The following is a 14,139-nucleotide window of genomic DNA, read 5'->3' on the forward strand; positions in this document are numbered from 1 at the left end:
TCTTTTTTTCCAAAGGTTTGTGTGATTAGTGTTAGCATGACTTGTGCTGACGGTAGAAATAAGGCTCGGTCTTTTCAACTCTAAAAGTGGACTGATTTGTAAAAAAAAAAGAAAAGCTCACCTAATTTGTCAGAAACTTGTAACAAAAGCTATTTAATATGTTTTTAATGTCTTTTTACATTTTATAATGTGGAGTTTGTTGCATAGTTAATTCGGATTGAAAAATTTACAAGCTGCAGTGACAGAAAGGGAGACATTCATTTCAGTAAATGACATTTTTATTTGTCTTCAACACGCTTTTATGCCTCCCAACAATAAATCTGACTTCTATTTTACCTTTTATAAGCATTTAAATAGAGATAAAGAGAATATTGCACTTAAATTAAGAGATGAAAGAAGAACCATGAAGCAGGAAGGAGAGGAAAACCCTCACAAGGCTCTTTACCGCACAGCAAAGCCAGGTTACATCTGCCTCCTTCAAACTGGACACTTTTAGCTTCTCAAAACCACATCATGGAAAACATCATTTCAATAATGAGTCGTTTTCATGTCAATACAGGAGAACTCAAAAGGTACGCATGCACAAACAAGCCGGGGTCAATCCAACGCAGGGTGGTGCTTATTTCTGATTTTTTTAAAATTCATTTTAATGCAGCAGTCAGGTGTCTGGATGCAGATAAATGTGGATAACAGATGAAATGTGTTTGGATGAGTGAAGAGAGCACCTCAGGTCTGGCAGTTTGGGCTTTGACTGATCAATCGATTGTTACAGGAATGCAAGAGTGAGGTAACGTGAACTTTGACCCTTTTTGTAAATCTGAGCAGAAAGCATAAACGTTGACGTCTCTCCGCAGGCGTTACAGATGTTACATGATGTGTAACGAAGGCAACCAGGAGATCCGAGTCCTCCGCGGAGAACATAAAGGTATAATCTGCATCTTCACATTCAGGCCGATCGGGTGCAACAAACCGTGGCCTTTCGTTTACATGTCGTCGCATGCAGCTCCTGTGCATGCATCAGCAGATGAGCTGGAATTAAATGAATTAGCTGGAGGTTCACTGGCATTTCATCAAATTTAACAAATGAAGTCTAAAATGTTACTTTCAAAGAGAAAGCTTTGCTCACTGGTTTGCCTTGTGCTTTTTAAAGTGGCAGCTGAAACTCTGAGTTGGTGCTTTAAAAGTGCCGTTTCACCAGGGCCGGCCCAAGGCATACGAGAGTTAAGCAGCTGCTTAGAGCCCCCACACCACCAGGGGGCACTAAGATAAATTGTATTTATTTTAAATACAATTTAATAACACAAACCAGATTCTGTTACACGTGGAAAAAAATTCCCATATTGTTTTTTGTTACATAAATCACAATTAATATCATCCTGTTCATTTCTGCTGCCTCTGTTGGTGAAATATAATATCAACTGTAATAATAACACAGTTTTATTGTTAGTGTTTATCAGCTGATGTTACTTTTAAATAGTTAAAATATGACACACTTAAATACACTGCAAAAACAGAAAATCCTGCCAAGTATTTCTCCTATTACAGTCATCCTAAAACACTTAAAAAACTAACTCGTAAGGATCTTTCAGTCAATAATTCCTTAATGTTGATGAAGAACTACTTGCTCCATCGGCTGATTATTTCATTTACAAAAGGTGAAAAAAATCTGACAATGGAACGAGAATTCATCTATATTAAGGAATTATTTATTCCTATTCCTTGCTGAAAAGTTACTTGTAAGTTACTGTACTAATTAATTTACAGGACAAACTAGATTAAAAAATTACTTGGTAAGATTTTATTTTTGCTATGCAACACTGATTCCTGAAGCAATTAGCAGTTAATTTGTACTTTTAGTAGATTTCATCAAATCAAATTCAGTTATCTTTGTGAAAAGTTATTTGTTAGTGAGTTTTGTCTTATTTGAAGTGTGCTAAGATAACTGCACTAGAAACTAGACAAAAAGCAGTCAGAGTTTTTGTTTTTGCAGTGTACAACTATACATTTCAAAATCTAAATGTTTTTCTTTAGTTTGTTGCTTCTGTACCATTAGAATCAACAGCCATAAAACACTGATATGATGTAAGCTAATACAGTATGCTAATGATTACGGCATAGAAACAGTGAAGCGTCTGGTGTTGACATGTTGGGATCAGGAGCCCAGAAAGGCTTGGACCAGCCCTGTGTTTCGCTTTCATTTCATACCGACATCTCGGGCCTCCGCCGCCCGTTTTTCTTCCAGAACCGCAGAAAGGCACATGTGGGGCGATGGTCTCCCATCAACCAAAACAGCCATCGTCTTCTTTAACACGCTGGTCTGTAAAAGCCTCTTGTTTATCTGAGCTTCAGGATGTCATGACATAAACATGCTTGCAGCGCTCTGCGCAGCCTCTGTGACGACCGGCTAACTGGAAAAGTACATCAAAGACCACAGAAATGGTTATGAAGAGCTTCACCGTAAGAAAGAACAGCCATCAGGAAGGTTTGAACTGGTTTGAGAGAACAGTAGAAATATCAGAACTCACTACAATACAGATTTTTGATTATTAATTTCCCATTGCTACAACAAATATAGTCTAAAAGGAGCGCTGGGATCTAGTTTTCTATCCGTCTATGTCACCGGGAAGCCAAAAACTAAACACTGTCACTGTTTCAACAGAGAAAAGAGCAAAAAATGACAATCGAATAAGATTTTTTTTTTTTTATGTTTCTGGATCTCATTTTAAGCAATGGGAATCGGAGGATTTGTATTTATTTGATCAATTTATTAATGTTTGTATTCCTCTGCCAGAGAAGGTCACGACTGGTATTAGCTGAAAAAATGGAGAACTGCTGCTTTGATTTCTTCAAATTTGTGCTTCTACCGCGACAGTTTAGAGGAGCAGCCTTGGAAAATCTTCCACCTTCTGTCATCATACAACCACACACTTCACTGCATTTTATTTGGACTTTATATCATAGACATAGTGTGTTGTTGTAGCATAGCAAGAAAATGATGGATGGGGTTTCAGAATTCTTAAAGGATAAAATCTAGAAAGTGTGGAGTGGATCTGTACTTGATTATGGCCATTCTAGGGAGAAAAAAAATTGCATTTATGCCATTAAATCTCACATTTTTCAGTTTTTTTGGGGGGGTTTATTTAAATTTGAAATTTTGCTAGACAAAAAAATCTAATTTTGAGATTAATCTTAAAAATATTCTCAAAAACATGGAAAGTTATGAGTTTCAAAAGTTGAACATTTTGGACTTGTATAAATTTAGAGTTTCATCCACTCTGCATGTTGAAAGACGGGATCATTTGGGAGGCGTAACCGTCTTATCAAACTCTCATCTGGACCAAAATGGTGAAATCTGATCCGCCTCAAAGCTAAAGTCTCATTTCAGTTCGAATGCATATCTGAACGCCAAACAGAAAGGCAGAGAACAGATTACCCTGCAGGGCATTCTGGGTAAATACAACCCAAACAAACATGCTATTCTAGCACTAGCGGGAGAAATGACTCATGGTGTTTTGCTAACAACAAAATAGAAATCCTACAACTGCTAAAGCCTGACACTACTTCATTTTTGTTTACATTTTATGAAGAAGGATGTTGCGTTCAGTGTCTTCTTCTGAGGTTTTTGTGTCGTTTTCTTCAGTGATTCTTGGTGCAGCGCCCCCAACAGGTTCTTTTTTCAAAAGGTTTTGATTCGTTTAACGCAGAAAATGCAACAAATGTTACAATTTTGGTCCCAATCAAACTGAGTTTACCAGACTACCGGTGTGTAGACACTTTTAATTCCCAGGGCAGGGTGCTGGTTTGTCAGGTCTCCTGGCTGCAAGTATTTTCTTGAATTTCTTAAAGAAATTCTTTATTAATTCCTTCATTCCTTGACGTTTCTTCAGTTTGTTTGTTTTTTTGTACTTGTTGCTGCCTCTTGCCCAAGGCTTCCTTCCTTTGATCTCAATGGGTTTTTTATTCTGGTTAAAAAAGAAACAGTTAAAATAAATTTTAAAAATCTTTGTTGGTTGCCTAGAACATGGCTGAAAATGTAAAAAAAAATTGTTGCAACTTTGGTCCCCAATCGAACTGAGTCAAAAACACCCTGCAACTCCAAAATTAAATCCAGTGCAACCAGTTACCCTGATAAATCACCTAAAATGGTGATGGCAGCATCATGCTGTGGGGTGCTTTTCTTCTTTATTTATGAGCATCAAAATTTCACTCCGACCAGTGAAGCTTGTCTTCTTGCTAAAGACAAGAAGACTTGAGAACGATAACCTATGGCAGTGGTTCCCAACGTATGGGGCGCGCCACACTTTGGGGATTTTATTGTGATGCAGCGGGGGCCCAGAAAACCTTTGGGAACCACTGACTTATGGGAAGGTTTAGATAAAAGCAAAGACTCTGAATTCATTTTAGTTCCTATAAAACACTTTGAAGTTTGTGGTTGTAAAATGATTAAATGTGAAAACGATCAGGGCTATGGTGCAGCAGACATCTTCATGATTTTTACTAATCCAGAGGGAAATGACGACTAGCTGAAAAGTACCATTGGAACTCCAATGGCCATGGTCACACCAAGCTTAAAAATCAACAAAAACACTAAAAAAAAGTTCTCCAGATCTGCCTCTGCTTCGCCGTGTGGCATAAACCACCGAAGCAGAGACACATCGGGTTGCATATCAGGATACAGAAAAGAAGAACCAGAAAAGATCTACAGCAGGGAGGTTTTGCAGAGAGGAATCCTAAAACTCAATCTTGCAGGCTGGAAAAGACTCGTCCTGCATGACCACGGTGCTGCTGGAGGCCAGAACCATGATGTTCAGCTCCTGCTGCCTCTCGTGGGTCTGCTGGTACCAGTCGCGCGTCACCTCTGTGTCGTGGGTCGGGATCAGCGTCACCTGAGAGCGAGATGTGAGGAAAGAGCTTACATACCTTAAAATGAAAACAACTTGCAAACAGGTGCAAAAAAAACTATGTAAGCGCCTCCTGTTGGTCCTCCAGACCACTAGGGGGAGTCGAGCACAAAATCATAACACACAAAAGCACATTTAAACATGACAGTTGTCATAGGATTCATCAACTCTTGGATTTAGTCTGAGTCTGAAGAGAAATACAAGTCACATCGTGTTCCTCTACAATGACCTCAAACAGGAAACTGGACAAAAGCTGCTCTCATACCTGCAGGTTTGATCCCCACTGAGCTTTGGCGTCCAACAAAGCATCGAGGACCGCTCGGCCAGGTTCGCCTCCTGCAGCGTCGTTGCCGCTCACTACATAGTAGGCAGAGCGAATGCGTTTGAAAAACTCCTGGTCCACGTTCTTAGCACTGCAGTGGTTGGGAATGTAGGCTAGATCCACATAAATCGGAAGGCCGGAGGCGGCCGCCGTGCCGGACTTCTGGGAACCTGAGAAAACAAAATGACGCTATGACTTTTAGGCAAACAGAGTCAGGCAAATGGTTCAGTTCAATCCAGTTTATCTCAAAGTGATACAATACAATCAGTCGCCATGTTTCCCTTAAATATTATTACAGCAACATCTAATTAAATTATTTTTCGTGTAGCCTGGTTGGTTCGATCCGAACCAGGAGACTGAAATACGGTTAATTTCCGTTGTGTTATTTTCTTCTTTGCAAGATGCTGTCTAGTTCTTTAACTGGAACTGTTGCTTTGACAAAATGAAAATTCAAAGAAAATCTCATGGCCTTCACCAGAAATCTAAAAACAGGTTGCCATTGGGTTTATTAGTGATATAACAATCCAAAAACATGTGGACAAATCATCACAAAAATGGCTCAGCAGACAAAAAAAAACTACCTTCTTCCATGGCTATGAGTTTGTGCTACGGGGAACAGATTTTAAAAAAATGATTCCTATATGATATTTCAAGGGTTTTAATGAATCTCTGGTAGAGTGGCATTTTATTTTAACATATTGATAAAATATAAAGAGAAATAACAGATTATATCAAGACATTGCATTTGCTCACCTGAGCTGGTTTTGACCCCATTTGTCAGCCCTTTGCTGGGGTTATAGCTTGACCTTGAGAGGTCATCGTCCTTGGAGCCTTGTCCATCTGACAGACGAGACACACACGAGCTTTTGTCTGCATCCTTTTTCTTCAGCAAAGCACTCCGAGGTGACGGCGTCTGTTTAACAGGCATTGGAGACCTCTTACGCCTTGCTGGAGATGCTGATTTTGTTTTGCCTGAAGACTTCTTCAGACTTTTTGCTTTCGGTTCCTTCTTCAGAGAGCCATTGCCTAGAGAGTCAGGATCCACCATGCAGACATCTGGGTGGGGTGGATGAGGGAAGCGGTCTAGAAGGGAAGCAGGAGGAGGGTCATGGCTTCTTCTGGAGATAGAATGATGGCTACCTCGCCCTGTGGCAGATTTATCAATCGGCATGTATTCTCCATCCTCATCTGAGTCCATGTTGCCTTCACCGGTAATCGATGGGTACTCTGCAGTGCCAGGATGCAGATCTGACTCTGACTGAGAGGGTAAAGACTCGCTGACAGAGGTGGGCGGAGTGTCCTCTGTGGCCAGACTCATTCCTGCAGGCATACCACCAGACTGATGCAGAGAGCTGCTGTCCCTGCTGTGGGACTGGTGAATATGGGGTTGCTTGTGAGCCCTCCTCTTGACTGACAGGTCATGTTCATCCCCTTCCTGTGACTGATCGCTCCTGCGGCCTTCCACCTCATCGTCCTCATCGCTGGAAAGCCGCCTCATGCAGGGGTTGATGAAGGATGGTGACAGGTCTTCTTTGCGCTGCCTGAATTCGGAGGAAGAGTATCCAGGAGAGGTGCGGCTGGTGTAAGAAGAGGTTGCTCCTATGGGTAAGTCCTGATCACTGTCATTATCATCATCATCATCATCATCTTCCTGCTCGCCTCGGCTGCACTCTTCTGCATAGAATGGTGAGCGGAACTGCTGATCAGGTGAAGCAAGTGAAAGTGGGCGAGGAGGATGCTCCGGCTCCATCTCACATTCCTCCTCAAACTCGTCATCATGGCGGTAATGAGGAGGGGAGTCTCCAGGTACCATCCCCATCTGAGGCTTGGGCATTTCCCACTCATACGAACTGCGGACGTACCCGGCTGCTCCCTCTCTGGACTCCACTCTGGCTGAGCCTGAAGGTGCTCCGGCGCCAGTCACCCCCGTAGGGAGGGTGCTCCTGCTGCTTACCTCTGTCGGGCCATTTGTTGTGTCTGGCTTGCTTGTCTGGAGAGGTGTTGACATGTAAGAGCCAAGAACATCTGGAAGTGCATCACTCGTCTTTGCACTGAAGGCTGGAGCAGCCGGCTTGTCACAGAATGGGAGATTACCAGTAGGAGCGCTGGAAGGAGACCTCTGAGTCATTTCACGTGTGTATGCCTCCTCATCCTCCTCTTCACTGCTGTCGGTCTCTTCAAAGTAATGCTTTCCTTCAATGTCAGGCCGAGGAGAGGAAGTGACACCAAACAGAGCAGCACTGGCAGCCTCTTTATCCATAGAGAAGTCTGCGAAGGGAGCCACTGAGGCCCCAAACCCAGCAGCTTTGTCCAACTTGGTATCTTCAGGCCACTCAGGTTTATAGAAGCAGTCAGCTTGAGGCCCTTTATCAGTAACTCCACATAATGGAGCTACATGTTCCTTCTTCTCTTGAACAGCAGCGACAGACGAGGCCATTGGGAAGGACTTGACCTCCTCAAAAGGACTAAGAGGTGAGAAGCGAGCTAAACTGGAACTAGACTCTGCCGTTGTTGCTACAGTGATTTGCTTCTCAGACACTTCAAGATAATCATCTTTGGCACCAGCTGAACTGGAGAAGGGAGAATCCATAACAAGCGAGTGTTCGTCTTTAAATGAGGAGTACTCAAAGAGAGGTTCGGCGGACGCAGGTGTCTCCAGCTCCTCTCCAAACTGCCGGCTGGTGGACAGGGAGCCTGAGGTGGAGGAGGAGTAGCTGTAGGCTGAAGAGGAGGAGTAGCCAGGGGCAGCAGCTGTGGTCGTGTACTGAAAATTTGCCTCCGATGAGCTCTTACTCAAAATATCTGGTGTCTTCTGTTTCTCAATTTCAGTATCAACTGTTTCGCTTTGGTAATAACTGTCCACTTTCGATTTTGAAGATAAATCTTCTTTTCCTTTGTCTCCGCTCTGACTTGACACAAACGACCCGTTTTCATCGGTTCGGTACGGGTATTCAAAACCCGAAGAGTATCTAGGCAAATTGGCCCCTACATCCACTGGCTTTTCACTGACACAGGAAGAGTCAGTCTGAGCTTGATATTCAGCTTTAGTCGCTGAACCTGAGCTGGTTTCGGTGACGCTCGGCTTTCTCTGACCGTTGTAACCGTACCCTGCCATAGAAACCATGAACTCAGGTCTCTTTGAAGCTAACATTTGACTTACTGGACTTTGTACTTCCTTTTCAGATTTCTCTTTGGCACCTTTCTCCATGTCAGAATCAATGCCATCTTCGTCCCCCTCCTCTTCATCTTCTTCTTCCTCATCGTCATCATCGATGACTTCATCATCATAATCTTCCTCATCTCTTGCTGTTAGCTTTCGCATATCAATCTCTAAGCAGGCACCTTTCTCACTGTAGCCTGATGCAGAAGCGACGCTGGAAATAACTGAGGTTGTGCCAAGAGTTTGGTCCTTTTCTGATGACAAACATGTGGTCGAGGCTTCAGGTCGGTCAGCAACTGAAGGGAAACGACTAGTCTGACTATAAATAAATGTCTCTTTTTCTTTAACATCTGTTTTAAATTGATCAGTGATAGATGTACTCTTGGGCTCTGGCCATGGAGAGGAGGAGTGCTCTCTTTGTTCTTTTTCTAACACCTTGTCTGATTCTGTGTCTTGTGATGGAGACTCATTTGTGTGCAAATCTTCTTCATCCTTTGAAGGTTTTTCTTCTACCTTATCTTGGGACTCCTCTCGGTACAAGTCAGACTCCTCTGAGCTTGTTTTGCTGTCGTAAATATCACCGTAAGAGAATGTTTTTCCGTGAACATATGGTGTATCCTGTCTAGTGTAGACTGCTCTCTCTCTGCTCTCTCTGTTCTCTTTCTCTGGATATTCATATAGACTGAAATGGACACTTTTCTCTGACTCTTTAATGGCAACACCGGTTGTCTCACGTTTGTCTTTATCATCCGAAAGAGTTTTAGAACCTACCCCACTTGGAAAATCATGATCTTTTTCGTCTTCATCAGAAAACATCACCTTTGCTTTGGGTTTCTCTGCTGTGCTAAAAGACACCTGCATCTTGTCTGAACTCAGAGCTTCTGATTCTGTCTTTGTAGATTTTCCTTCGAATGAAAAGTCATCATCTAAAAAGCAGCCTTCTTTTGCTTCCATGAGTTTGGCTTTTAAAGTGGGCTTTAGCTCCTTTTTGGCGTAATATTCATCCTCACTGTCCTCATCAGATTCCTCCGATGCTTCAAAAGCTGTCTTGTCGCCTGGCAAGCCAATAAAGGTATTGTCTGAGATGGTGACTGATCGGTCAGTTTTCTGAGCGTCAGCTTTAATGGCATTCAGTGCTTCATCTTTTTCCTCCGGCTTAAAGGGTTTTTCTTCTGTTGGAGAGTAACCACTGCTTGTGGGCACTGATTGTGTGGGTGAAGCCAATTTCATGGTGCTGTCATCAGGACTAAAGCATCTCTCCTCACTGTCCTGCCTGGATCGGGATTCTAGCCCAGGGGAGAAGGATAGAGGGGGTGAGATGGGCTTTACGTCAGCAGCAGTCTTAAACGCTTCTGTGCCGAGGAGAGTCTGCTCTTCCTTGACAGTCTGCGCAGGAATGACAGTAGAGGGAGATTTCTGTTGCTCCTGGTGCATCAGTGAGGCAGCTTGTTCATAGCCCTCTTGAAGTTTACCCAGAGGGATGTCAACATTTGGAGTTTGGTCTTCATCCTCCTCTTCTTCGTCATCTTCTTCTTCGTGGACGGTTTTGGTCTTTGCATCAGTCTCTATCTCTGGAATGTTAGGCTGGTACTCATCAGAGGACGGAGACTTAAAGCACTTGTCATCTTCCAGAGAGGAGGTGGGGGATATGGTGCCTGCTGAATGGAGATAGTCCTTCCCTTGGGCAGCGTCTGCACGTGATGGAGTGCTGTTGATGGTGTCCAACAAGAGTGAATTCCTCACAACGTCTTCTGTTTGAGGTGCCGTCACCGAGGCAATTGATTGGTCCTCAGCCACAGATGTGGCGAAAGATGACAGTCTGTCATAATCTGTGATGGAGGTTGCAGAAGAGATGTGCTCTTCTTCTGCAAGAGGAGCTGCGATTATGGCAGGGTAAGGCGCAAGCTCAGGTTCCTGACCAAAAGTTTTAGGTTTGACATCTGGAACATCGGAAACTGTAGAGCTTTTCATCTCTTTAATACCATGCATGGATTCAAATGTACCAGGAACATCTGGAACAGAAATGTCGTAGGAGCCCACATCATAGCGCAGTTGTGGAATCTTGTCTTCAGTTTCCTCGTGGATTTCCTCGTCGGAAATTGTCTGCTCTGTCTCCGAGTAACCAGGGATGGTCTCGTCTTGGATGAAGGAGAACTGCTCCGAGGCAGAGGCGGGTAGGGGGGCTGCGGTCACAGGTTTGGTGTCCCACTCCTTTTTCACCTCCTCTGTTTTAAACTTCAAGACCTCATCATCTTCTGTTCCTTCTAGTTCCGCTTTTTCTATCACATCACCCTCCTCCTCTGAGCTCTCACTTTTCTTTGATCTGTCAGTCACATTTTCTTTTAAAATGTCATATTTCTCCATTTTCTCCTCCTCGTATTTCTTGTCAAACCCATGACTCACATCTTTTTGTAGAGAAGCAGTAACTTGTTTGTCATTCTTGTCTTCTTGGATGACAGGGGATTTAGATCCAGTAGGCTTTGTCTCAGTGGTTGAGGATGCTAGTTTCTCACTTGTTACAGCTTGAGGAGAAGCTTTAGCATCTAGGTGAGCTGGAGCTCCAGGCATCACGTCATTCTGGACAGATCCAGTCTTCTGGATGGACATCTCCTCTTGTTTGAGTGCCTCAAAGTCCTCAGTGAGGTCCTCAGGTGAGGACACAATGGACCTGTCAGCCAGAGCTGCCGCTGCAACCTCATCCGGGATGTTCTTTGGAACAGGCTTTTTCCCATTTGCTTCCTCTTTGCCTGCCTTATTTTTATCAGTTTTGGGTTTAGCCTGACTCTTGGCCTTGTTCAGGGTTTTTCTCACTTCAGGCGTGAGCGGCTTCAGGTCGGGTTTGGTGATTTTTCTAAGCTCTGGTTTACTTGGCTCCTTCTTCTTGTCTTCCTTTGCTTTACTCTCTTTTTTGTCTTCCTTTCTTATTTTTTCATCTTTCTTTACCTTTTCTTTCTTGGTGTCTTTTTTCTCTTTGTCTTTCTTTTCGTCCATTTTAGATGCTTTCTCTTGTTTTGAAGCCTTTTCCTTGGAAATTTTCTTTTTTGCCGTCTTCTCGGTTCCAGGAGCCACTTCGCTGTTTCTCTGCTGTTTGGTGGCTTTTAAACTATTACTTTTGGGTTTCTTCTCCTCTTTCTTTTCCACTTTATTCTCTTTTATGGCGTCACTTCTTGACTCTTCCTCCTGCCCGCCAGCTTCTTTCTTAGATGCTTTAACATGGGGTTTAGGTGAGGATTTGAGACTTTCTTTGCTGTCTGTTCTGGACCTTATTTTAGTTTGCTTGATGATTGGCGGTGGCGCGCCAGATGATATGTCTTTTTGAGTGGCCACTGGGTATCGCAGGAAGTCCAGATGTTTCAACTTCTCAAGCCCCTCAAAGATTTTATTTTGTGGCGCATTTCCAGGAAACAGCACACGCACTATCTTTTCTGTGGGTCGATGTGGGATCCAAACAATCAGAGCAGTGACTGACGTTAAATAGGGCACAGATATTTCTCCCTCCTTGCCGTTGGGCATGGTGATTCCTGTCTTGGCTTTGCTATTTCCTGCCCATTTCTGCATCAGAAACTGCATCTCTTTGCTTTCCTTCACAGGGTTTAAGATGTACATGTCTAACTTTCCCACACCAAGCTTGTGGAACAGTGTTATTGGTTCAATAGTGTTACTGACTGTCCTGTGAAGAGGTTCAGGAGTGATGCCAAGCTTATTGAGGTACTGCAGTGTGAGAGATGCCTCTTCAATGCTCCGCTTCACTTTGAGAGTTGACTCTGGCATCTTTAGCTTCTCTGGGACGTTGAAAAACACGATCCCAAGTTCTGGGGAGATCAAGTTCTTCATCCAGTCACCATTACTACTGGAACCAGACCCTTGGTTTTTCTCTTCCTCCTGCTCTGCAATTTTTCTCTGGAACAGCCCATTTATCCCTGGTAGGTTGTCTGCACCGATGTGGGTGAGCAGGACGGAATCGACCCTGTCTAGGTGTCGGACTAGTTTCCAGAAGCAGGACTTCCTCTCTGACCCGCCGTCCACCAGGATGTTGAATCCATTGACGGCAAACAGAGCGGAGTCCCCCCTGCCTCCAGGGAATATGTAGCAGCAGGGTTTGGACAGCTTTAGAAACCCACCGGACGTCGGCGGCTCCAGAAGCTCGAAGGGTGATGGTACATCCACCGTTTCCGAGACATACTCTGTGAACTCTGTGACCCCGTCCATTTCTGGGAGTCGGGGCTCTGGGTTTAAGCAATACTCGAGAATATTAAGCAGTGGCTGCTGCTCCTGGCTTTGGCCCAGGGAGCTCCAGCCGCCGTCTCCTTGACAGGAAACAGTAAGTCTGGTCAGCAGCTGCGAGGAGACCCTGGACAAGACTTCAACAACCTAACGCAGAGAGAGAGAAATGTTAAATCAGATGTCTCTGAATGTCAATAATGCTCCAAGGTATTTGAAGTCAAACGTCTTACTTGAGGGTTGGAGATGATGTCAGAAAACTGTTGCCAACCGAAGACTCCACTTTGCAGAAGAATATCGCCTCCCTGGTCGGAGCTCTGGCCGCTCAGAATTAGCAACTTATTAGCAGCAGAGTCAGTGATCAGAGCAGTCGTCTGGATAAAGGACATGAAAACAATCAAACCGAGGATTATTCTCATTAATGTTTTATCTTTGAAAATGATACTAGCCAAGTTCATAGGTAAAAGAACAGAGATAAAGTTAGAATATTCAAACCCAAACTGAAATGTTGGTTGAAGTGAAGTGAATATTTTGACTGTTCATGCACTGATGCAACCTCTGATTCAGTAGAACCACCTCAGGAAAACTTCCTCTATGTTTCTCCTCAAGAACAGAAACAGGAGGAAAAGCTGAGAGATCTTCACAATTTGAGACGCTTCGCTGGTTTAACCTTTAACCTTTACCTAAGAGATGGATGGATCCATCAAGAGCAACTGGACGGACAGACGGATTGATTGATTGATTTCTTCTGCATGTGAATAAACCCGTTTATCATCCAGAACCGGGTCAGAGTGGCCGAACAGAACCTCCTCATGGCGTCTGGACTCACCTCCAGAGAAACCGCCTCCTGTGTCGGGTTCACCAGCACCACCGTCTGCAGGACGTCGCTCTGGTACTGCAGCGTTCTCTGACCTGCAACCAAACAAACCCGAACTTTGAGTCTCGCTGCCTCCTGATCACCAAACAGCCGATCTGACAACCAGCAGCAGGAGAAACGTCTAAATGACTCCAGGCTGTCGCAGTATAACTTCAGTTCACTTTATTTTGGTAAATCATCAACATTTACAAAAAGCTACTTTACAAACTCATAATTTACCAAAAAGGAAAACCCTGTTCATGAACTCTAGCAGCTAGCAGCACCCTGCCGTCTTCTGTCCATATACATACACACATTTACACGTAAATATGAAGTATATGCATACATGGTCACACAATACATGTATACATCTACATAACAATACATGCAACATTTTAACAAGACATAATTTGAGATCATCATTCAATTCTTTCCATAGTTTTTAACCCCAATAAACGACTTTATCTGACTTTCCTCTTTAGTCTGATTTAATTTAAGTCATTTTTGAATTTTAAATAAAATCAAATCCTCATTTTAATTGTATTTCCAATATTATTTCTGCTGTAACTCAAACAGTTATAATTGGAAGCAAAAGGTCAGTTAGTAAAAACTGTTTTCTAGTTAATATATATATTTGTATGTATAAAATGTTTAATTATTCATCTTCACTCGAATGTTT

General features: G+C 43.3%; 1 protein-coding gene across 2 annotated transcripts in view; it reads right to left on the reverse strand.

Moving 5' to 3' along the window:
* Positions 1-260: 260 nt before the first annotated feature.
* The window catches only part of map1aa (microtubule-associated protein 1Aa), a 31,107-nt gene continuing 17,228 nt past the window's right edge, over positions 261-14,139 (reverse strand). For both annotated transcript variants that reach the window (XM_055023545.1, XM_055023546.1), the window contains 5 exons: positions 13,434-13,516; positions 12,838-12,978; positions 5,977-12,754; positions 5,167-5,393; positions 261-4,886 (listed from right to left, as the gene is read on the reverse strand). In XM_055023545.1, coding sequence (XP_054879520.1) covers positions 4,731-4,886; positions 5,167-5,393; positions 5,977-12,754; positions 12,838-12,978; positions 13,434-13,516 — 7,385 coding nt within the window. In that variant the 3' untranslated portion in view covers positions 261-4,730. The remainder of the gene's footprint in view (positions 4,887-5,166; positions 5,394-5,976; positions 12,755-12,837; positions 12,979-13,433; positions 13,517-14,139) is intronic.

The sequence above is a fragment of the Poeciliopsis prolifica genome, unplaced genomic scaffold (genome assembly GCF_027474105.1).
Source record: "Poeciliopsis prolifica strain line A6 unplaced genomic scaffold, Auburn_PproV2 SCAFFOLD103, whole genome shotgun sequence".
NCBI classification, from domain to species: domain Eukaryota; kingdom Metazoa; phylum Chordata; class Actinopteri; order Cyprinodontiformes; family Poeciliidae; genus Poeciliopsis; species Poeciliopsis prolifica.